This window comes from Prionailurus bengalensis, chromosome B4 (assembly GCF_016509475.1).
Source record: "Prionailurus bengalensis isolate Pbe53 chromosome B4, Fcat_Pben_1.1_paternal_pri, whole genome shotgun sequence".
Lineage (NCBI taxonomy): Eukaryota > Metazoa > Chordata > Mammalia > Carnivora > Felidae > Prionailurus > Prionailurus bengalensis.
The window spans coordinates 126,442,344-126,466,099 of record NC_057358.1 but is presented as its reverse complement, the minus strand read 5'-3'; the positions used below and the strand labels follow the sequence as shown (position 1 = coordinate 126,466,099).

At 36.7% G+C, this 23,756-nt stretch overlaps 1 protein-coding gene across 6 annotated transcripts in view; it reads right to left on the bottom strand.

The window, feature by feature from the left end:
- Positions 1 to 23,756, bottom strand: part of RIC8B (RIC8 guanine nucleotide exchange factor B) — a 107,308-nt gene that overhangs the window by 29,866 nt on the left and 53,686 nt on the right. For all 6 annotated transcript variants that reach the window (XR_006294493.1, XR_006294494.1, XR_006294495.1 and 3 more), the window contains exons 4-7: positions 23,181 to 23,275; positions 12,154 to 12,382; positions 11,311 to 11,406; positions 5,923 to 6,067 (exon numbers count right to left, since the gene is read on the bottom strand). Coding sequence is in view for 3 of the 6 variants with exons in the window: in XM_043562419.1 (XP_043418354.1) it covers positions 5,923 to 6,067; positions 11,311 to 11,406; positions 12,154 to 12,382; positions 23,181 to 23,275 (565 nt within the window). In the remaining 3 variants the exon portion in view is untranslated. The remainder of the gene's footprint in view (positions 1 to 5,922; positions 6,068 to 11,310; positions 11,407 to 12,153; positions 12,383 to 23,180; positions 23,276 to 23,756) is intronic.

Below are 23,756 nucleotides of genomic sequence, written 5' to 3'. Positions count from 1 at the left end.
TTTTAGAAGAATCTTTTTGCTAACCACATGGAAGACAGACTGAAGAAAACCTGACCAGAAAGGAGGGATATGACTTATTAATAGTTTATATTAAGAGATACACTGAATTGGGAATCCCCAGCAAACTGGCTGAAGCAGAAGCCAAGTAGAGGATAAGATCACTCAGGGGACAATGTAAAATGAGAACAGGGGTCAGGAGAGAAGTCTAGGGAACACTGGCAGTTCAATGTGGGCAAAGACAGTTGTTAACTATGATTGAAAATAAAGGTCAGAGGAAATCTAGGAATGTATGGTAGCACAGAGATAGAGTGGCCAATAGTGTCAATTACAATGATAGATGCAGTAAAATGAAGGCTAAAAAATATCCACTACTTTTGAAAATTAGTTACCTGGTGAGCTTACTAAGAGCACTTTCAGAGCAATCTGGGAGGTAGGGAAAGGCAGTGGAAAGCCTAATTTGCAGCAAGTTGAAGCCTGAGTGGTAGTTTGGATACTAAGAGGAAAAACAGATTAGTCACTCAAGAGGCTAAGATATAAAGGACTGTGATGTCGAGATGTGTACAGGTTGAGGAAAATACATAGAGACAGTTAAAAACAACAACAACAACAGCAACAACAACAGCAACAACAAGACAGGAAGAGAAAAGATCAGAAAAGGGAGACTTCAGCTACCAGCTAAACAGACACCTACCTATTCCTCAGAGACTCAAATAAAGGAGATGAAAGTTTCCAGTTGTGAGGCTATGTGCTGAGGGTGTTTAAGCCTTATTTATCTTTGTAATTCAGCCCCTACCACAGTGCCTAGCACACACTGGTAATTAATGAATGTGTTAACAGGGGGAGGATTGTATTACAAATTGTTTTCTTTAATTAAAACGCATAAGGCCTCTCTTTAGGCCCCCTGGACAAAGTACACAATTGCCAGAGCTGGTAACGTAAGTTTAGATTTGGCTCAACAAGTTGGTGGGCACGAGCACAAGTTAACCTGTGGGCCACTGTCAGTTGGGGATATAGTTTAGCCTGGCACAGATGGGTATTGATGACCCTTGGATGACTCTTTCTGTGCCAAGGCTGCCATGAAATTTTGCCCTTTGTATCTTGTCCCATTTCAATCTTCCTTCTTAATTTAGTTTCTGTGTTCCTAACCCAATTTGCTGCCTGCTGTTTCCACTTAGTGGTCTGACTTTTAAGACTTCATCATGATACCTTCACTTCAAACTTAGCTGAATGTCCTTAAGAGGAAAGTTCAACACTGATGAATTATCTGAAATTTATCTCATTTTAGTATAGTTTGCATCCAAACCCAATCCAAATTCCAAAATCTGATGACTTACAAGTTGGATGTGGACTACAAACTTTTTCTTTTGGCTAGATAGTTTAAAAAAAAATTTTTTTTTAACATTTATAGTAATTATTTTTGAGATAGAGACAGAGCATGAGTGGGGGAAGGGCAGAGAGAGAGGGAGACACAGAATCCAAAGCAGGGTCCAGGCTCCGAGCTGTCAGCATAGAGCCTGATGTGGGGCTCAAACTCATGAACTGTGAGGTCATGACCTGAGCCGAAGTCAGACGCTTAACCGACTGAGCCACCCAGGAGCCCCTAGATGGTTTTAAATTATAATTAGTTGATAGCATTTAAAAACTGGGAGATTTTATCTAAAAATCCAGAATCCTGGCTTCTCCTGAAAAATCTAGAAGACTGGGTAACATTGCCATATGTTCCTTCATGATAACAACCAGTTGGAGCTAAGTAGCAGCAATATCTTCTCTCCAATCTTGCACAATCTTCTTGTTCCCCTACTCCCAACCCACCATCTTCCCACCAATGAGTTAAGTGTCAGTTTTCATTCACCTTCTTATGTCCAGTCCATTTTTATTACCAGCCTGGCACTTGAAGGCATGTGAGTTTGTAACCCTTGATAAGAAAGTAAGTGATATGAGAACAGAAACCTTGTTTATCTTTATACTTCTGCATTCCCTGGCTATAGCTCAAAAATTATGAGTAAATGGTTAAATGGGTAAAGTTTTATTCCAAAAGAATGTATCTACTAAACTTAAAATCAGATTGGAAGGAAAAGCAGATGAACATACATAGAATTGCTAAAGGTCAAGTGAAACTGATACAATACTTTTGCTACTATGGGTTGGCTTTGGGCTCAAAGTTAGGACTATAAAACCTCAAATGTAGGGTTCAAGAGGGAACAAAGCTAATACTTTCAAATGAAAAACACTGAACAAATTCATATATAAATGCATATGCCATATTTGCTATGACACTAACTCTTAGTAAGGTGATTATATTTAGATATGTAATATAATTTATGAAGAGCTGTAATTATAGAAGAAATAAGCTTTAGTTTTCCTCTTTAAAATTAAAAAAATTTTTTTTAAGGTTTATTCATTTTTCAGAGAGTGAGAGAGAGAGAGAGAGAGAGAGAGAGAGAGAGAGAGAGAGACAGAGCATGAGCTGGGGAGGGGCAGAGAGAGAGGGAGACACAAAATCTGAAATAGGCTCCAGGCTCCAAGCTGTCAGCACAGAGCCTGACGTGGGGCCCGAACTCATGGACGGCGAGATCATGACCTGAGCTGAAGTTGGAGGCCTAACTGACTGAGCCACCCAGGCACCCTAAATTTTTTTAAAAAATACAAGAAATGCATGCTCACTGTAGAAAAATTACAAAATACACAGAACTAAAAAAAGTCACCAGCCATCCTACTACTCAAAGGTAACAATGGATAAGATGTTAGTATGTATTTTGATAAACCTCTTTTGATGGATAGGTACATAGGTATGATTTAGACTTATGTATACATACATAATTATACTTTACAAAAACAGCTCATTTCTTATCTTGGAAAAATTGATTCAATTCAGCTTACATGTGCAAGGCACTATACAAGTCACTTAATCCTAAAATGCTTTATCAATCTTTTCTCAAAGTCATGAAAGAACTGAATTATTTAAAAGAGCATTTGTGATAACAGCTGAAGATAATTACTCTAAGTAAAGAAATGTGGCAGAATGGAAAGAAAGGACTCAAATTTGGGCTTTAGCCCTTAGCAACTGTACAACCTTGAGTAAATTACTGAAACACTCTCAAGTTTCAGGTTAATTCATTTATGATACTGGAATAATAATATTTAAATTATAGGGTCCTTATGAGAATTAAATGAGATTATGGCCTAGGATGTTTGGAACATGATACCCCAACATATAATAGCTGTTTATTATTATTGTTATATTGATAAAATTATGTTGCTAATATGCCATCTTAACAGGAACTGAAGTGGCTGAATCAGTTAGAAATAAAGTTTAAGAATTCAGTGGGTACAACTCAGTAGCAAAATCTCTAAATAATTTTATTTTAAAAATGGGCAAAGGGGCCCTGGGTGGCTCAGTCAGTTAAGCATCTGATTCTTGGTTTTGGCTCAGGTCATGATCTCATGGTCTGTGGGATCAAGCCCTGTATTGGGCTCTGTGCCAACAGCATGGAGCCTGCTTGGCATTCTCTCTCTCCCTTGCTCTGTCCTTCTCCCACTTGCACCCTGTCTCTATCTCTTTCATAATAAAAATAAACCTAAAAATAAATCCTGCTTAAACAAAAATGGGCAAAAAACCTGAAAAATGTCATATGAATGGCCAACAGGTCTTTTTGTGAAAAGATGCTCAACTTAACTAATCATTAGGAAAATGCAAATCAAAACCACGAGAGATCACTGCACACCTATTAGGATGACTTTTATCAAAAGAATAAGAGATGAAAAAAAAAAGAGATGATAAATGTTGGCAAGGATGTGGCAAAAAGGGAACCCTTGCACACCATTGGTGGGAATATAAATTGGTGCAGCTACTAAGGAAAACAGTAGGGAGTTTACTCAAAAAATTAAAAACAGCAGTTTTTATGATCCAGCAGTCCAACTCTTTGGTATATATCAGAAGCAAACAAAATTACTATCCCCAAGAGCTGTCTACACTCCCATGTTCACTGCAGCATTATTCACAACAGCCAAGATACAAAAACAAGCCAAATGTCCAATGACAGATGAATGGATAAGGGAGAGGTGGTACACACACACACACACACACACACACACACACACACGTAAATATATATATTTCAGCCATGACAAAGAATAAAATCCTGCTATATGTGACAACAAGGATGAACCTAGAGAGCATTATGCTAAGTGAATAAGCCAGAGAAAGACAAATACCATATGATTTCGCTTACACGTAGAATCTTAAAAAAAGAAAAAAAAAATAAAACTCCTAGAAGGAAAGAGTAGAATGGTGGTTAGGGACAGGAGAAATGAAATTAACTATAGTTAATAGTATTGTGTTGTACACTTGAAATTTGCTAAAAGAATAAGTCTTAAACATTCTCACCACACACACACAAAGGAACCATGCAGGCAGCAGACATACATAAGTAATTAATTGTGTTAATCACATCACAACACACACACACACACACACACACACACACACACACACCCCAAATCATGGTGTATAATATACTTTAAATATATACAATTTCACTTGTCAATTATACCTCAATATAGCTGGGTAAAAAAACAAAAGAGAATTGAACTTAATATTTTGGGAGAAGTGAGTGAAGTTTTCTACCTTCAAATTATGTTTCACAAAACTGAGGTACTTTAAAAAAGTGGAATATAAAATCTGCTTAGATAGAATTTTTATACTACTACATTTTTAAATCTTAATTAAAAAAAATTTTTTTAAATTCTTATTTTAAGTAGGCTCCACACCCAATGTGGGGCTTGAACTCATGATCTTAAGAACAAGAGTCTCATGTTATACCTACTGAGCCAGCCAGGTGCCCCAATATACATATAAAACTAGGAGCTGAAGAAAGAAATAGGTAAAAATATCTGGATAACTTAAAGTTCCTTGTTTGAAGAACTTGATTTTGCAGGGCAAATAACCCATATAATTTTAGGAAATACTTAAAATTGTTAGATGTATCTCAGAAGACAATCACTTTATATATGCTTATAAAATGGTGTTTATTACATTGTAGTATAGTTACTTTCAAGTTTCTCTCTACTGGGGCACCTGGCTGGCTCAGTCCATTGAGTGACTCTTGATTTTGGCTCAGGTCATGATCCCTGTGTCGTGGGATCAAGCCCTGCGTTGGGCTACGTGCTAAGCTTGGAGCCTGCTTGGGATTTTCTCCATTCCTCTCCCCCTTCCTCCTGCTCGCTCGCTTAAAAAATAAAAAAATTAAAATTAAAAAAATTAAAATTTCTCTCTATCTCTATCTTATCCTTATCTCAAGTGTAAGGGGTATATCTTAGGCATTTTTGTACTTTCTATCTTCCATTTTATAATTCCATAGTATATGTAGCTCACATTGAATAATTATTTATTAAATAACCTAGGGAAGAAACCAAGACTCCAACAGTTTTAATTCCAAGAGGAATTACAAAAGGGAACTAACCCAGGGCTTTGCCTGGTTATCCAAACAGTAGCACCCTGGCTCAGTTGGTAGAGCATGCAACTCTTGGTCTCTCAGGGTTGTGAGTTCAAGCCCCATGTTGGGTGAGGAGATTACTTAAAAAAATAAAATCTAAAAAAAAACCCCAAAATAGTAGCACCTGAATTACTTAAGCAGATTTTCCATAATGGCTCCAGGTCCTCACTCATCAAGATTAAGAAGTCTGGGTTAAGAATACAGAAGGCAAAGTTTAATGTGAGTGTGTTTGTACATCTTAATGACTTCAGAAGCATACAGAAAATTTTTTAAATTATTAATTTTTAATATCTCCTCAGGCCCTCTAATAGAACAGATAGGAGTAAGCTCTGAAAAGAGTGGAATGAGACGGCCACTACTAACAGAAAGATTTCTTAAGTTCCCTCGGAAAAATAAAAATGTAGAGAGCAAAGAGAGTTTAACCTACCTCTCTCTTTGCAAAGGACAAAAAGGAATTCAGCAGCAATCTGCTTGACTCCAAGGTCAACATGTGTCATGAGGCGCACCAGCTTATTTCTCACAGTTGAGCCAACTTCAGGACGATTTGTCACATCCCTCAATGGTGGTAAAACCTAATGGCAGAAATGCAAAACCATCATCAGTTGTGGGTACTAGAGTAAGTGAGGATGGCACCATGCAACTGGTCAGTCTTATAATGTCTATGAGCTCAGTTCTCTATGAGTGGAAAAAGCTTTTTAAAAATACATAGGTTTGCTTTCAAATAAAACTAAACAACAACAACAAAAATCCCACCTCAAATGATTTCAAGTTTGTAATTAAATTTCATTTGAAGAGAAACACCTCTTCACTGTACCACCATGATATACTCAAATTCATTGCTGGGTTTTTATTTATTTTAGCGTCTGGAATGCCTTTGCCTGCTTCCATCAAAATCCATTTTAAAGTGAGGGTCAATCTATCTTCTCTATCGTCCACGGGGCCTTTCTTAATACTCTCATTCCTATTGATTTTTCCCTTTTTGTAATTCCTGCAGCATTTTCAGTATTTGCTAAAAAAATCTGTATTTATGTTTTCTTGTTGTTTTATAATAAAAATGGCTACTAATTATTGAATACTTTAAAGGTGCTAGTTCCTATAAGAGAGGATATACATATATATTCTCTATACTTGATCTCTACAGTAACCTTGCAAAGGAGGCAGTAACATCACCATCACCCTATTTTATCAATTGACCTGCAGATGGCTTGCTTGGTTTGTTTGCTTGCTCACTCACTTCACCCATCCATCCACCCAGCCCCCTCCCTCTTCAGGTTCTCCTATCTCACTGGCTGCTTCATCTCAGCCTCTTCTGCCAATTCTCTTTTCTCCTCTTGTTTTCTAAGTGTTGGAAAATTCAAGGGTTGTGCTCTTGGGTGACATTCTTCACTTAATCTATTGGTGATCTCAACCAGTTTTTATGGCTTTATACAGTCTCTATATAGTGATAACTCCCTGAATTATATTTCTATCTTAATTTCTTTACTGACTTCCAGACTTTTAAAGCTTTCTCAAATTTAGCATGTCCTAAACAGAAGTCTTGATGCTCCCACCAAAGCTGTTCCTTAGTTTTCCATCTCATTAAATGGTAAATCTATTCTTCCAACTGTTTAGTACAAACACCTTAGAAACAGCCTCTTCTCATCCAAGCCACCAGCAAATTATATTGTTTCTACCTCTGAAATATATCCATAATTCAACCAATTCTCACTACTCCCTCTAGTATTACCAAATCCAAGTTACTGATATGTCTCGCCTGAACTGGTTATTACCACAACCTCCTAGTGGTCTCTGCTTCAAACCTTGCCCTTCTGTGATTTATTCTCTACAAAGCAGCTAGGGATCCTTTGAAAGTCAGATCATGTCATTCCTGGTCTCAGTTCTCCAGCTTCCAGGGCTTCTCATCTTACTCCTAGTGAAAACAATGTCCTTACAACTCCCTTAGGTTTCACATAATCCAGCTTCCTGCTATTTTTCTAACTCCAATTTGACTACACTTCTGACCTATGCTGCTACAGCTGCACAGGCCTCCATGGAACTTCTTAAAACACACCATGGTCTTTGCATTTGCTGCTCCCTCTGCCCAGAAACACTTTCTCTAGAAAATTGTGTGGCTCATTCCCTTCACTTTAGGTCTATGTTAAAATGTTGCTTACAGGAAGGCATTTCCTGACCACCCTATATGACTAACCTTGAGCATTCTTTTCTGTGCACCCCCACCCCCAACCGCCACTTTAATCTTCCTCACAGCACTCATCACCACCTGATACAGTGTATATTTTTCTTTACTGTTGGCCTTCTTCCACAAGAGTCAGTGCCATGGGGGCAGGGACTTCTTTCTGTTTTGTTTACTGCTCTCAGTGCATGGCATATTACAATGTTCCATAAGTATTTGCTGATTGAAGGAAGAATGAATGAATTCAAAGGTCTTCTTTTTAAAGATTTTATTTTTAAATAATCTCTACACCCAACATGGGGCTCGAATTTACAAAAGAGTTGCATGTTCTACTGACTGAGCCAGACACTCCTCAAATACCTTTTTAAAAGTGCCTTCCATAAGCTAGGCACTAAGGTAGTAAATGACAATAAAAACAAAGTCAAATAATAATTTACTGTGCTGGACCCTTAATGTGTATATTATTTTATTTAATCCATTCAACTGACCTTCTTCTTTTCTCTCCTTCTACACTGAATGCCTATCCTGAATCAGGAGGTATTGGAGACACTGGAGATACAGCTGTGAACACAAACAGAAACTAAATCCCAGAAAATTGAATAAGCTACCAAAGTGTTTACAGAACCCATATTCAGTTATTTCTCATAGGGTAGAGCACCATGATTTCTGTGCTCTATAGGCACAAAGTCACTGCACAATAAATCCTTATTTGATTCAGCTAACCATATTGAGTTCTATATGGTCTCTATACACTGAATGTAGAGAAGAATGAGACATCTAACAAGTGATTTCATGTAGTATGCGCCTACTGTTCCAGAGTAAAGAATCTATTAACAAAGGTTATCACCCCAAAATTTTGTTACCAATGTTTTGGGTTTCTTAAAACAAAAATTTTTTAAACATAAGTTTGTTGCTTTCATTGTTACATACCACTCCCAAACTGCATTTGTATAGACTCATTCTATTTCCTCCCAAATACTACCCTCCAACAAATTTTTTATTTTGACAAATCTTGCCCATCTCTTCTCTCAAATCCACAGATTCCTCATCTCTTCTGTAAACCTCTCCACAGACTAACCCAACCTGGGTTGGTACTTTCTACCATCTGTTCTCTTTCTACCTGCCTCAATACTTAAGACCAATTTCCTTTGGGTAGGCATGTGTTGGGTTCAATCAGGTAATAATGAAATAGGGTGTAATAATTAACTAGCCGTCATTCCATTTACACTATAACCAAAACTAACCACCTGTTACTTTATGTTCTGCCTTTCTTAATCATCATAGTTGAGAGTGCATCTTTCTCAGGAAGAAAGTGCATTTTTGTGTGTGTCTTGTATCTTTAGTTATCTTTACTTGTCATGTCTTATCTCTTTATACAGTAGTGCCTCTTTAAGGACAAAAAGAGGGTCTCATAATCTTTGTTTCTACATAATATGTGGCTCAAGAGCTTCACATAGAGAAGTTGTTTAACAAACAGGTTTTTTTTTTTTTTTTTTTTTTTGGCTCTTCTGGCCAGAGATCTAAACTCTAAACAGTTCAGTTGAACCTGGATCTCCTATGTGAAAAAGCTAAAATATAGAAAACTTAAAATAATTTTCATTTATTATTCACCAACTCCTCCTAGTCACAGAATATCTTAAAATAATCAACTTGGAAAATGACTTCAATTCATTAATCAACTAGTTTACTTGGCTTAAATGATTATTCATGCTTTCAGGGTACTACTCTCTTCTTCCAATAGACTGTAAATTCCTCAAAGATAGAGTCTCTACTTTCTAATTTCTCCTTAGCAGCAGTATCTATTAATGTACTTCACGTATGGTAAGGTGCTTACTAAATCTTGATCATAAACATAAAGGGGGGGAAATGAAGCTGGTTCATTTAACAAGGGAAATTCTGTATGGCAAAAAATGAGCAGTGGAGTGAATGGTTGTACCATGCACCGAAATGTGGAAAGAAGGAAAGAAACAGGGTGAAGGGATGGGAATCAAGAGCTTAGTCGGGTATGTGTTAAAACTTAAGATACCTACTATACATCTAAGGGGAGGAGATGAGTAGGCAGCCTGTTATATCAGTCTGGAGCAGAGGGGACAAGTCAGGGCCAGAGACATAAATTTGGGAGTCATCAGCATACAGATGATTTTCAAAACCATGACTGCTGAATGAGATCACCAAGGGAGTGGAAATGGAGACCAAGGCAATATTGCCTCGGGGCACTCAAACATTGTAAAAAGGTTCCCTATTGTGTCCTAGAAACCAAGTGAAGAAAGCATTTCAAGAAGGAGAGAATACCGCATTACATTAAAATGCACTGGGGAATTAAAGAAAAAAGGTTTGAGAACTATTAGATTTGGCATTACTGGGTTGATGATTTTTGATGAGTGCCTCTGCAGTGGGGTGGAAAGCCTAATTACAGCAGGTGCAGGAGAGAATTAAAGAGTAAAAAGAATAGAGGTGAGTACAGAAAAGTGTTTTGAGGAAAACTGCATTAAGAAGAACAGAGTAATGGGGAGGCAGCTTGAGAAGTGGAATTAAGAGAAGGTTTTTTTATTTTTAAGATGAAAGATGTGTTTGGATGAAGACAGAAATGACCCAGTACATAAAAAAAAAAAAAAAGGATTAACATAAGAGAGGAAATAAATGCAAAAGCAAAGTTCTTGAGAAGGTGAGAAGGAAAGGGATCTAGGACACAAGCGAAGAGGCTGGCCACAGAAGAAAGCAGGGACAATTCACTCATGATAGAAGGGAGACAAAGGTTATATGACACAAGCAGATGAACAGAAAACACAGTGGTAGAAAGAATCCTTATCATCAACTCTACTATCACCCTACTCCAAACATTCACCATCAGCTCTCTTTCCAGCTGGCCTCCTTGCATCTACTCACATTCCCCTAGTCTATCCTACATATAGTAGCCAGAGTATTTCAAAATATAAACAAGTACCCTTCATTCAACTCCCCTTCTCAAAATGGTCCAATGCTTGCCCATCTCACTTAAAAGAGAACCAAAAGTCCTATACAACCTCAGGCTATTTGGTTCTTGCTTACCTTTTTTTACTTCATCTACCACTCTCCTTGTCAACTTGGTCTAACCTCCTTGCTCTTCCATAAGCACACCAAGGCATCCTCTCACCTGAGGAACTCTGAAGATGTTCTCTCTATAGTCCTCTTCCAGATATTCTCAGAGATCCTTTTCTTATTTATCCAAGTTTCCACTCAAATGTTATTTTCTCAGAGAGGCCCTGCTGATTCTCCTAAATCTCCCCTTCCCCTGCTGTCTTTCTTCAGAACACATCACAACTTGCCATTATAACATATTCATTTACTTTTTGTTCTCCGACTATAAGGTAAACTCCACAAGGCAAAGACTTCATCTGTCTTTCAGTGGTTAGAACAATGCTTAGAACACAGCACAAAGTAGATCTCCACTATTAGTTGAATAAATGAATCAATGACTCAGAAAAATACACACGATCACTTTTTTCCCGGATTAGGAAGATTTCAAAGATTAAAACTAACTTTTCTGAGTTTCTGATTTTATGAAAGTAAACCATTATGAAAGAATGCAACTCATTAATTCTATTTTTAGAAACTGCATATAAGAAGATTAACCATGAGATGTAATATGCATTAAGCAGTTACCTGATCTTTGAGAAATTTTCTGATGTTTCGATGGGCTCGGGAACATTCTGTTAATAAGCTGAGAACCGGAGTTAGACCTTCTCTATAGCTGCTTCCCTATAAAGAAAACCAGACATACTATATTAGTTCTAACAGTATTACTTTCCTCTATATAACTGAGTATATTAATACTCCTTTTTTGGTGGGGGAGACATTTTATGTTACCAAAGCTTTACAAACTATTTAAGAAATTATTTTCCTAACCATGTCTTCATTCTACCAGTTATCTTCATTTTTATTAATGCCCATTTTTATCCTCCCTGGATTTTCCTACATTTTGTGGGGTCCTCACTGGCTCAACCAATGGGCTTAAATAAGGCAAAGGTTTTGACAACCTACCCATACTACCCTGCTGCCTTTTAGTATAGCTACCAGACAAAGCAAATGACAGACAAGAGAAAATAAGCAGCTCACAACTAATGAAAACTCGATTTTTTTTAAAGATAGCTTTTAGGTATTATGGAAAGTATTTATCTTCAGGTTTTGTGGGCAGATAATTTTTACTTCTAGGTCTTAAAAAATACCTACATGGAAAAGTCATTAATTTTTCCTTCACTTGCAGGCACTAGTCACAGTTTTGGTGTTGCATTAACAAATTTTTTGTCTTTAAACAAGTAAATTGACTTGTTTTAGCAATTAATCGTATATTGTAATAAAATGATTTCCAGGGCATAATTATGCAGTATGTCAGCTATAAAAAAAAAAAGATTAAATTTAAAAATCATGTCCTGTGATGTCTGTATATATGGCACATTTGCATTCTTTAGAAACATCTTCCCAAGGCCTCCATTTTATCAGCCTTACCTTGTCTATTCTCTTCTCCATAAAATTGAGTAAAACATGAATGGCTTCCATATTCATACCATTGTATACCATGGTATTGTTTTTCAAAACAGTTTCTTTCTCAGCTGTTTTATCATTGGGCAGTTCATCTAGAGTCGTTGCCTCTTGGGCTGTTTCTTCATGGGTTAATGGACAAATGAGAACATCCAAACAAGAGACCGGAACATTGCTTAAAAGGTTGACTGCATTGCTGAAAAGCAATTTAAAAATACAATATTTTAATTTCATTGAATAGTCCTTTAAGATGCAAACATAATAAGAAGTTCAGAAATGACTTTTAGGAGTCAATTAAAATTTTTCTATTTCAAAACAAGCCTTTAATATTACTTGGCATTTACTGACTAAGAGACAGAAAATAAAGAGAACAGTTTTAAATACACATATGAGAAATTAGAAAGAACAGATGTTAAATGGACACACACAATCACATGATGTCCTGTCACTTTCTGAAATGCTAAAATAGGAATTAGTGAGCTTTAACACCATCTCTTTAATTTTATTATGACACAATGCTAGCTTTTTTTTTTTCCTTGGGGTTTTAAATCCTTTTGTGGAGCCACTGGTGTTTTATTATTCCTTAGATTACAACATAAAGCATTTGAGAAGCTGTATATAAGCAGCTTATCACAGAGGCAACAACATTAAAAAACCAAATATTATGGGATTAAGTTTTATTCTTTCTAGATGTAAAAAATACAATTTTTGGATCATCTAATTTTTAAAATAGTTTTAGAGGTTTTCATTATTTATTTATTTTTTATTTGTAATTTTTTTCAGTTTATTTTATTTTTTTTAATTTACATCCAACTTAGTTAGCATATATATCATCTAATTTTTTTAAAAGACATTATCAGAAAATAGGTAACGGTGTTTTTTTTCTCCTTTTCTCATCACCAGATCTCTTTAAAAGAGGTCCACGTAGCCATTTCAAATCTCTAATCCCCTAGGCCTTTTCACTAAGGAACACATGCACCTGGGATGCATACCAGTAGGGGGAACCCAAACCTTGTGTTTTTGATGTTCCCTAAAAATCTTGTTCTGTTGCTCAGCGTGTAAGAGATTAAAGTGACACTAATAATTTAAAAAAATTAGACATGTTCTCAATTAACAGATTTTCCTTCAAGGATTATTTCATATTCTTTCATCTAAAAGGAGAGGCAGTGTTCTCTGCTAACTGGATATAATAAGCCTGTGCCTTAGAACTTCCTGATAAACAACAATGGAAAGACAGGCATTACATTTCCTAGTGACAGAGAAGCAGATCTAAAAATAACCACATCCTGACTAAAAATAAACTCTTGCAAATGCAATTGAAAAGTCTAACCACTTGGAAACCAAACTCAGGGCTGATTCTATCTGATGCTGCCTTAATTTAGACCACAGTAGTTCATTTTAATTTAGATTATAGTGACACCCTCAAAAATAAACAAACTAAACACCAACAAAACAGAAATAAAATATAAAATTTTTTCTTTCCTTACTCTGAAGTGTGGCTCTCACTTCCCCAAGAATGAGTATTTCCTTCCTTTTTTTTTTTTTTTATATTACGGAAAAAATATTAAAAAAATCAAAGTTTAAAAATTAGACAATGTAGAACAATGAGTAGTGATGTAAATGGTATCAAAAAAATCTGAACCAAGAACAAAAATAACAAGTCCTACCAATGAATGGTTCTTCGTAAAATACAAGTTACTTGGAAGTCCCCATTAAAAATCTGTCACTGCTTCTGTGATTACTACTGCTACTGTTAAATAAAGGCCCTCGTTTTGATTATTTGTAAATGATCACAATTGGTTGAAATACAATGCTTTTCCCACAAACTTTCATTTAAAAATTTTTGCAAACATCTGTAGTTCCTTATCTTGAGTTAAAAATGTTTCCCTTCTGACTTAAGCATTTGGAAACTGTTACTAAATATCACAGATTCACTGGGGATGAAAACAAACAAAAGAACTCTACCATAGAATTACTTTCTTAAAACCATATAAGTATTGTGAAATGTTAGGATTTTTTTTCGACACATAGGGCAACAGGCACAGGAGTCCACTGATAGGATGATTTTCTAAATCTACCATAGAGAACACACTGAAAAGTTTAAGACAGTGCATTTCATTACAAAGGAATGTTATCCTTTAAATTCATTTAAAATAAGTAGTTTCCAGGAATCCAGTAAATTTAAGAAACCAAATGCTGAGTTTGATTCAACAAATATTTGGAGCTTTTAGGCTTTTCAAGAAAAGTTCTCATTTTCTCATTTCTTATTAAACAACTGGGTTTCCAAACAACTACAAAATTAATTTTCTGGCTCACTGTGTTTGAGCTATTCTTTTTAAGTAAGGAAGGCCAGCTTTTTGAGCTCTGTCACTTCTCTGACAGTTTTATTTGTGGTAGAAGAGTGTATGAAATTCTCCAGCTACCAGGAAGTCAGTGACTATGCACAGATCTGCACAATGGTGTTTGCATTCCTACTCCAGGGGGTAGAAATACTGTGTATATTACTCTCCCCTTTTCAGCTTCCTAGAGATCATTAATCACTGGGACATGACATCCTCCCACTCATGCTCCCAGCCCCCTCCTGATATGCAGATTCAAAAGCAAAGCCTATTTAGAGCTCCTTAATGCCCTGATTAAAGCCTTGTTAGTTGTGAGAGTGGGAAGGCAATCTAAAATCCAGTCCTGTATCAATCACTGGACTAAACATAATTTAATACCAAATGACAACAAGAAGCATGATAACGGTACATGCAGACCTACAACCATTAACAAATCTTTCCTGGTTCAAACGTATCTTCTTTATACTTGGGGCTCACATATCTTTTCTTCATGGCTACAGAATTTACTTAAATGAAACTTAAGATCTCCAAAAGACTTTCAGATGTAAATTCCTACCTTTACTCTAGCTCAATTCAGTAATTATTAATTACTTGTGTCAGGCATTGTTTTATGAAGAAAAAGACAAATCCATGTCTTAATGGAGCTTATTTTCCAGCATGGAGAAAACTGTCAGTAAAAAGTAAACAAAACAAATAAGATGAATGAATAGAAGGCACATAGAAGCTCATAAGTGGCCTGGGGTGGGTGTGTGTGTGTGGGGGGGGGGGACCAGGAGGGTAAGATAGACAAATGTAGGTTATAATTTTGAATAGAGTGGTTAGGGTAGTCCTCACTAAAATGGTGTCATTTAAGCAAAGACTTAAAGGAAGTGAGGAAGTGAGCCATGTAACTATGTGGGGAAAGAGCATTTCAGAAAGAAAAGCAAGAGCAAAGGCCCCAAGTCATGCAGCAGCATGACTGAAGAACTGTAAGAAGGATGGTTTCGCTGAACTACGATATAAAGGAAAAGGAGTAGGACAGGAGATCAGATAGGTATAGGAGGCCAGATAGGTCTTGCAGGCTATTATAACTTAATTTTATTCTGGAGTGAAAAAGGAACCACTATAGGGTTTTGCATGGTGATATACTCTAATTTATCTTAAAAGGGTCACTCTGACTATTGCATTGAGAACAGATGGTAGGACATCAAAGGTGAGAAGAATCAGGATGTTACTATAATAATTTAGATGACTGAACATGATGATAACAATGAAGTGGCTACATCTGGATACATTTTAAAGGGCATTTCTTGTGAATTGTGAACTGTAAGAATTCAAGGTTCTAGCCTTAGCAAGTGGAAAGCTAGAGTTGCCATAAACTGAAATGGGAAGTGCTGCAGGAGAAGCAGCTTTTTAGGGGAACATTAAGAGTTTAATTTTGGATATGTTAAGTTTGGGTTATCTATTCGACTTCCAAGTGGAGATGTTGATAGGAAGTTAGCTATAGGAGTCTGGAGTCCATGGAGGGAGATCTGGATTAGAGATAGAAAGTGAGGAGTTTTAGCATGTGGATGATGTTTAAAGATAAAAGATGGGATCAGATCAGTGCGGGAATGAGTGTGGACTGAAAGACTGTGAGGGCTGAACCTGGGCCACTCTGTTGTCTGAGGCTGAGTTGAGGAAATTACAATTAGTGAGGTAGGAGGAAAACCAAGATAGTTTGGTGTCCTGGAAGAAAGTATATAAGCAAGAATGGAGCAACCACCCTGTCAAATGATGTGGACAAACAAGCAAGATGACAAATGACAAATGTCCATTGGATTAGCACCACAGAAGTCACTAAGAGCCATTCCAGTTGAGCAGTGGAACTAAAGCATAAGTTGACCAAATTCAAGAAAGAACAGTAGAGGAACCAGAGAGTCCACGACTGGAGGAGTTTTGCTGTAAAGAGCAAGAGAAGACTGGAGTAGCAGCGGGTGAGAAGTGTCAAGAAAACATTGAATAAGATATGGATGGAAAGACCCCTGTGTGCTGCTCTCCGCAAAGCGTATCTTTTTAACACACAGCAACCTAGTCACTGTTCTCTAAATGTGCCATAGAGACATACTCATTTCTGTATTTGACCATGTTTTCTCTTGCCTAGAATGTTCTCATTCTTTAAGACTAGCTCAAACTTCCCTTCATTCTCAACAAATATTTACTATGCCTACTATGCTAGGTGCTAAGTATCAGTATAAAGCAAAGGATAATGCCTCTAAAGGAGGGGCCTTAATAGGCAATGAAACCAGAAAAGTACATGTATGTGTGCATGGAGTGGGGTAGGAGTGTCATAAAGGGGATTGCCATGAGATGCATGTTATGGCCAGATGGGTTACTGGTGACCTTAAACCGGAGTTATTCTGGCAAAGAGGAAGGTGCAGAAGCCAGGGAAACAGATTTCCCTGATAAGGCTACAGATCATTAATAAATGCAAAATAACAATAGAAGTTTGCTCTGAAACATAAAGACAGAGGGGAACCCTGAGGGGATTCTAAACAGAGATTTGCTTTTCAAGAAACAACTCTTGCATGCAGTAGACAGGACGGACCAATCTGTTGGGTTAGTAAAACTGTCCCACAAGACTGAGCAGCCTGAGTTTAGAAGTGGAGAAGGTGGGTGGTCTGACAGATCTGGGGTTGGGTGCTTCAAGACTGGCAGGACATGAAAATGAAGGTGTACAGACAGGTTGAAATGATGAACCAATGCTTCAGAATAGAGAGAGAAGAAAGTAAGCCTCTGGGGGCTTATAGGTAGAAGAAAAAGGAATAACCAGGAGACCAGAGGTCTGGATGAGGATGGAGAATAGGTACAGTATAAGTAAGAAAGACTTTCTTCATCATGCTAGACCACAGTGAGCTTGTCTTTAAACTCTATTAGCAGTTATTATTTGGATAATTAATTCACTGGAATACTACTCAAAATCTTGTGATAGCTCTTCTATTATGGTCTTGAATTGTTATTTAAATTTTCCTAATATTTATGTCTTGTCACCTCATTTAGACTCTATGTTCCTCCAGAGTATGCACTGTGGAGATCTTCAAGCACCTAGCATGGTGCTCGGTGATAGTTCAGAAAATATCTGTTCACCTACATAAGTGTTATTCACAGTAAGAAGTTAAAGAGCTAGGAGGTTTAATAACAAAAAATAAAATAAAATAAGACCCCCTTTCCCTGATCTCTCCAAAGTAAACTCTCTTGTTTTCTGCATTCCTACATAAGCTTGCTCGTGTCTGATGCAGCACTCATCAAAATAACTGCACTTATTTACTTACATGTCTGTTTTACCCCTAGTTGGTGAAGCCCTGGAGAACACAGATTGTACTGTATTCATCTTTGCTGTCCAGGAGTTCAACATAGTGCCTATCATATAGTAAGGGCTCAGTTAAAAAATATAAGCCAAAATGAAATCCAATTTTCAAACTTCTAAAAACAATCTTTATTGAAGTATAATTGAAATACAATGTTACATTAGTTTCAGGTATACAACAGTGATTCAACAATTCTGTTACTCAGTGCTCACCAGGATAAGTGTAGTTAGCACCTGTCACTAAACAACATTATTACAGTATTATTGACTATATTCCCTATGTTGTACTTTTCATCACTGTGACTTATTTATTTTATAACCGGAAGTCTGTACCTCTTAATCTCCTTCACCTATTTTACCCATTCCCCCATCTTCTCTCCCCTCAGTTTTCAAACATTTATTGAAAGTCAGCCACGGGTAAGGCATTATGCCTAGCTAATGCTGTGGTGGTAATCATTTTGTAATATAAGTGTATCAAAGCAACACCACTGTGCACCTTCAACAATGTTATATGTCAAATATAGTTCAATAAAGCTGGAAAAAAAGGCATATGCTTAGCATTGTAATAAGATATCATTAGGTACTTCAATATGTGAGATAAAATAAATTGGTCTAAACAAAGAAACAACAACATGGGGCACCTGGGTGGCTCAGTCAGTTAAGCGTCTGACTTGATTTCAACTCAGGTCATCATCTCATTGTTCATGAGATCAAGTCCCACATTGGGCTCTGTGCTGACAGTGTGCAGCCTGCTTGAGATTCTCCCTCTCCCTCTCTCCGCCCCTCCCTCACTCAGCTCATTCTCTCTCATAATAAATAAATAAACTTTAAAATAAAGAAACAAAAAAGGCAGGGAGGTAATCACTACTTTTAAAAGACACACCATGGAATACTACATGGCAATGAGAAAGAATGAAATATGGCCTTTTGTAGCAACGTGGATGGAACTGGAGAGTGTTATGCTAAGTGAAATAAGTCATACAGAGAAAGACAGATACCATATGTTTTCACTCTTATGTGGATCCTGAGAAACTTAACAGAAGTTCATGGGGGAGGGGAAGAAAAAAAAAAGAGATTAGAGAGGGAGGGAGCCAAAGTATAAGAGACTCTTAAAAACTGATAACAAACTGAGGGTTGATGGGGGGGTGGGAGGGAGGGGTGGGTGGGTGATGGGTATTGAGGAGGGCACCTTTTGGGATGAGCACTGGGTGTTGTATGGAAACCAATTTGACAATAAATTTAATATTATAAAAAAACAAAACAAATAACAGATCAAAGTTTAATTGCTTGTTTGAAATGTACAAGTAGAACTGATAGTATATTTCACACCAATAAAATAACATAACAATAAATTGAAAAAAAAAATAAAAAACACACCAGCTCTTTGGGTTCAAAAAAAAAAGAGAGAGAGAAAGCATTTTGTAGATGCCAGCGTGCTAACTGAAAGAAATTAGACGGAGAGGTTAAAAGAAATTAAATCAGATCTGGTCCTTCCCTCCCCTCTCCTCAACTATCCAGCATTTAGGCCAGCCCCATCTTCCCCCTTCTAAAATAAAATGAAACCACAACCACATCCACATGCAACTGTTTTTGGCTGTTTATGTATAAGCTTGCTGATTATGGACAAGAGGGCTGAAAATACGTTCAGGAAGATAGCAGAGAAGAACAGAATTAGGATGTGTTCTTTAAAGTAGCAAAAAAGATGGCTCAAACCAACAATTTACTTGTTACTTTAAGTATAGACAAGAGGAAATGAAATAGAATAAATAGATTTTTAAAGCTATCTCACACGCTGATTAGTGGAAATAAAGGTTAAGGTCAGCTGTCCGTGTGAGCTAACTCATTTTATCTCAATGTCCCTGTCCTCTTCATTGCTCTGGGGGTGGGGAAAAAAAGGGCACTGTGTTACAGAGACAGCACATCAGAAAAAGCTGTTGCCAAGGTATTTTTTTACTCACTCGTTTCCTGGAGGAGCCTAGTAGGCTCATGACACGTATGTATGATAGACAGAAAAGCTTAGATGATTGGAAAATAGATTTCTCTACATGATCACAGGATATACACAGAAATAAGTTCCTAAACAAAATATCAAAATCAAAAACCAACTTTTAAAAGTTGGAAGAGATCTGGAACTAAATATTGGTTCTAAAAGCCAGTATGCTTATTACAATAATAGTTACAGAAGTGGCAGTGGCAGCCTTCCCACCTGCCAAGTGCTTCCTCAGTGCCAGGGACAATAGCTCTTTATTAATTTCTTATTGAATCATTACTACAACTCTTTGAGTTTGATGATAATGCATAATCACATACTATTCAGGTTTACCTATTTCATCATATTTGTCCTTAAATCGAAGTGTCAAAAAGAAAAAAACAAACTTAGAAAATAACTTAAAAACTGAAACAAAATATTACTTTGAAAAGCATTCTGATTTTTTTGTTTTAACTTTGCCTTAAACACACACACGATTTTCATGGCCACTACAAATAAGCAGAATTTAGTAGGTATTACAATTCTAGTCAGTTTCCTAAAATAGCTCTTTGAGGTTAAAGCAATTTTCTCTGTATTTAAATGGCTTAGCCTAGAGTCATTATTCTCCAACGATACTAATCACTTTAATTCTGATTAAAGGGACATGCAGGGCCTTTCCAGATAAACTGTCAAGTCAGCCACAACCTCAATCTCCTAGGAAAGCCTCTGAGAAACTCCTATATCCTGTTTGTGGCTCTAGGGATATCCCTTCTTATTTACAGTGTACCTAATAGAAATTTATCAAAGCAACTTTTAAGATAAAATCAAATTTAAAGAAAAGTATCTTCAAAATTTATTTAAGAATAAATTTTTAAAGCAAATACTATCATTAGGAAAATAAAGAAATCTAATTACTTTTTAAAAAATCTGATTTTTAAAACTTCTCTTCTTGCTCTCTTTTGACAAATACTGGGGTGCTGTGTTAAAATATTAAATTTATCAGGGGAAGAGGGGTGGCTCAGTCAGTTAAACGTCTAACTCTTGATCACATGGTCATGGGATAGAGCCCCGAGTTAGTCTCTGTGTCGCCAGCGTGGAGCCTGCTTGGGATTCTCTCTCTCCTCCTCTTTCTCTGCCCCTCCCCCACTTATGCACATGTGTGCTCTCACATCTAAAAACAAATAAATAAACATTTAAAAAAATATATTAAATTTATCAGAGAAATCTTTGGCAATGTTTTTGTAACTAGTGTAACAATTCCCCACTTTCTCCTCACATTCTTTTCCCTTTAAGTTTATTTATTTTGAGAGTGAGACAGAGAGGAAGGGGCAGAGAGAGAGAGGGAGAGAGAGAATCCTAAGCAGGCCCATTGCTGTCACCACAGAGCCCTATGCAGGGCTCATTCTTATGAAATGTGAGATCATGACCTCAGCTGAAATCAGAGTTAGCCACTAAACTGACTGTGCCACCCAGGCACCCCTCTCTTCACATTCTTGTATGAATACCATTTAACTTATAATATGTGATTTCAAAAAAAAAAAGCCACCAATTTACTCCTGGGCTTTCTATAAATCCATTTTTTTTAAGTTTTAGTATCTACAGTGTCTCTTGATTATGAAAAAAATTATAGTAAGTCAAAAACGCTTAATAAAATCTTTTTAGTGGTTATGATTTTTGCACTTAATCTCATTATTTTTTTAATGTTTTTATTTTATTTTTGAGAGAGAGAGAGAGAGAGAGAGAGAGAGAGACAGAGTGTGAGTGGGGGAGGGGCAGAAAGAGAGGGAGACACAGAATCCAAAGCAGGCTCCAGGCTCCGAGCTGTCAGCACACAGCCTGATGCGGGACTTGAACCCACAAACCGTGAGATCATGACCTAAGCCGAAGTTGGACGCTCAACTGACTGAGCCACCCAGGTGCCCTAATCTGATTATTTTTTAAAGGCACTGACTCAAAAAAATTAAAGGAACTTTTGATCTCTAGGTGAAGGAAAAAAATCACACTTTTTAACTGTGAAGAAAATAATCTTTTGAGGTTTGCAGGGTGGGGTACATAAAGATAACCTACCAACAAACTCAGCATAATATCAAACAATAAATTGCTGATCATAACTAAAATAATATGAATTTGATTAAAAAATAACAAGGTTACGTTTCATTTTTACACTCTGGTTGTGTTTCTATTAAGTTTTACTTAAGCCATATTTTGGAAAAAAGAATACTGTAAATGCTCAAAAGCTATGAAGAACCCCATTTTAAGTTTATTTGTAAAAGAGAGTTAACGCCAAAGTTATTTGTTTGCAGATTTGAATTTATTCGAGTTGTTTAAAATGCCATTTATATTCTTAAAGAATAAAGCACCCTAAGCAGTCTTATGTTAAAATTGTAAGTGTTGTTAATACAAATCTGATCTAGAATAGAAAGTAAAAGAAGGAGAAAAATGTATTAACTCAGTTCTCAGAGAATGATACATTTTAGTAGCTGTTCATTAATAGTTCCAACAGGCAAGACACAAAACTTGAACTATTTTTTATATATTAATACTTGAGACTATGACCCAATTCTTATAATAGGTTTTTAAAATTTAATTAATCCATACTGCTTAAGATACACTTTTTGGTAAATACTCTTACAATGAAATTAGTGGAAACATTAGTTTGAGTGTAGTAATTAAAAGCAGGGTTCAAATACAAGCTCTGTCACTTAATAGAGCTGTGTGATCGCAGAGAAATTGCTTAATCTTTCTATGCCCCAATTTCATCATCTATTGAAAGGGAAAAATAGTACCCACTTGATAAGGCTGGTGTGCTGATTAAAAGAAGTTAATCTTTATAAAGCACTTAGCATAATGTCACATATAGTATTCAATAACTTAAAAAATTTTTTTTTAATGTTTATTTTTTTTTGAGAGAGAGAGAGAGAGAAAGAGAGAGCGTGAACAAGGAAGGGGCAGAGGTAGGAGGGAGACACAGAATCTGAAGCAGGCTCCAGGCTCCAAGCTGTCAGCACAGAGCCCGACATGGGGCTTGAACTCATGAACCGTGAGATCATGAGCTGAGCTGAGGCGGGCACTTAACTGACTGAGCCACACAGGAGCCCCATTATTCAATAACTATTGAACTGTGCTATTATTACTGTTGTTTTGGGTTTTATTGTTGAATGCAACAAATGCCAAACTGTCTCCAAAGGGGACAGAATGAAAATTTGTCATCAGGGCATGGTAGTGATTTCTGACTTACCGGTTACTTGATTCACTAGAATATTTTCACTTTCCTGTGCTCATAACAACTAAAATTAGAAGCATAAAAACATCGAGAATTGATGATGTCCTTTACTGAGATATCAACACAGAAGTTACCTACCTGTGCAGCTCTTCTGTTTTGTCTTCAGTTGGACCTACGATTAGTAAACAATGGCGAAGGACAGCTGCCATGACACGGAACTGATGAGAATCACTCTACAGCAAATCAAAAAGACAAGAGGAAAAATTGGGGATTGAATGCTTTAGTGAAGGAGTCTGGTGTATTCCTGCATCCCTGGGAGCCATCTTATGGACCATTTGTCCCCCTAAACAGTCATTCTTATACCATAAATAATAGAAGTCAGGACACTGTAGACAAAATTCTCAATACTAAGTTAATAGTTACTGTCTTATATGAACAGCCACCTCCAGAAGTGGCTGAAAACCAGAAGATGCTGACCTAGCCACTCCCTTTATGGCATGTCAGGCAAAGAGAGACAAGATCAACAGCCATGCATTTCCTATTCTCTTTTACCTTAAGACTCAATTCACCTGAGGATCTTTTCCATTTTCAGAAAGTCTATAGATTCTTTTGATAGTATACTGTTAGAGTTTACTAGTGGTTATAAAAGTTCAAACAGATGTAATGCTATCAGATATTTTAACAGTGGGCTGTACATACTTAACTGCCTAATTT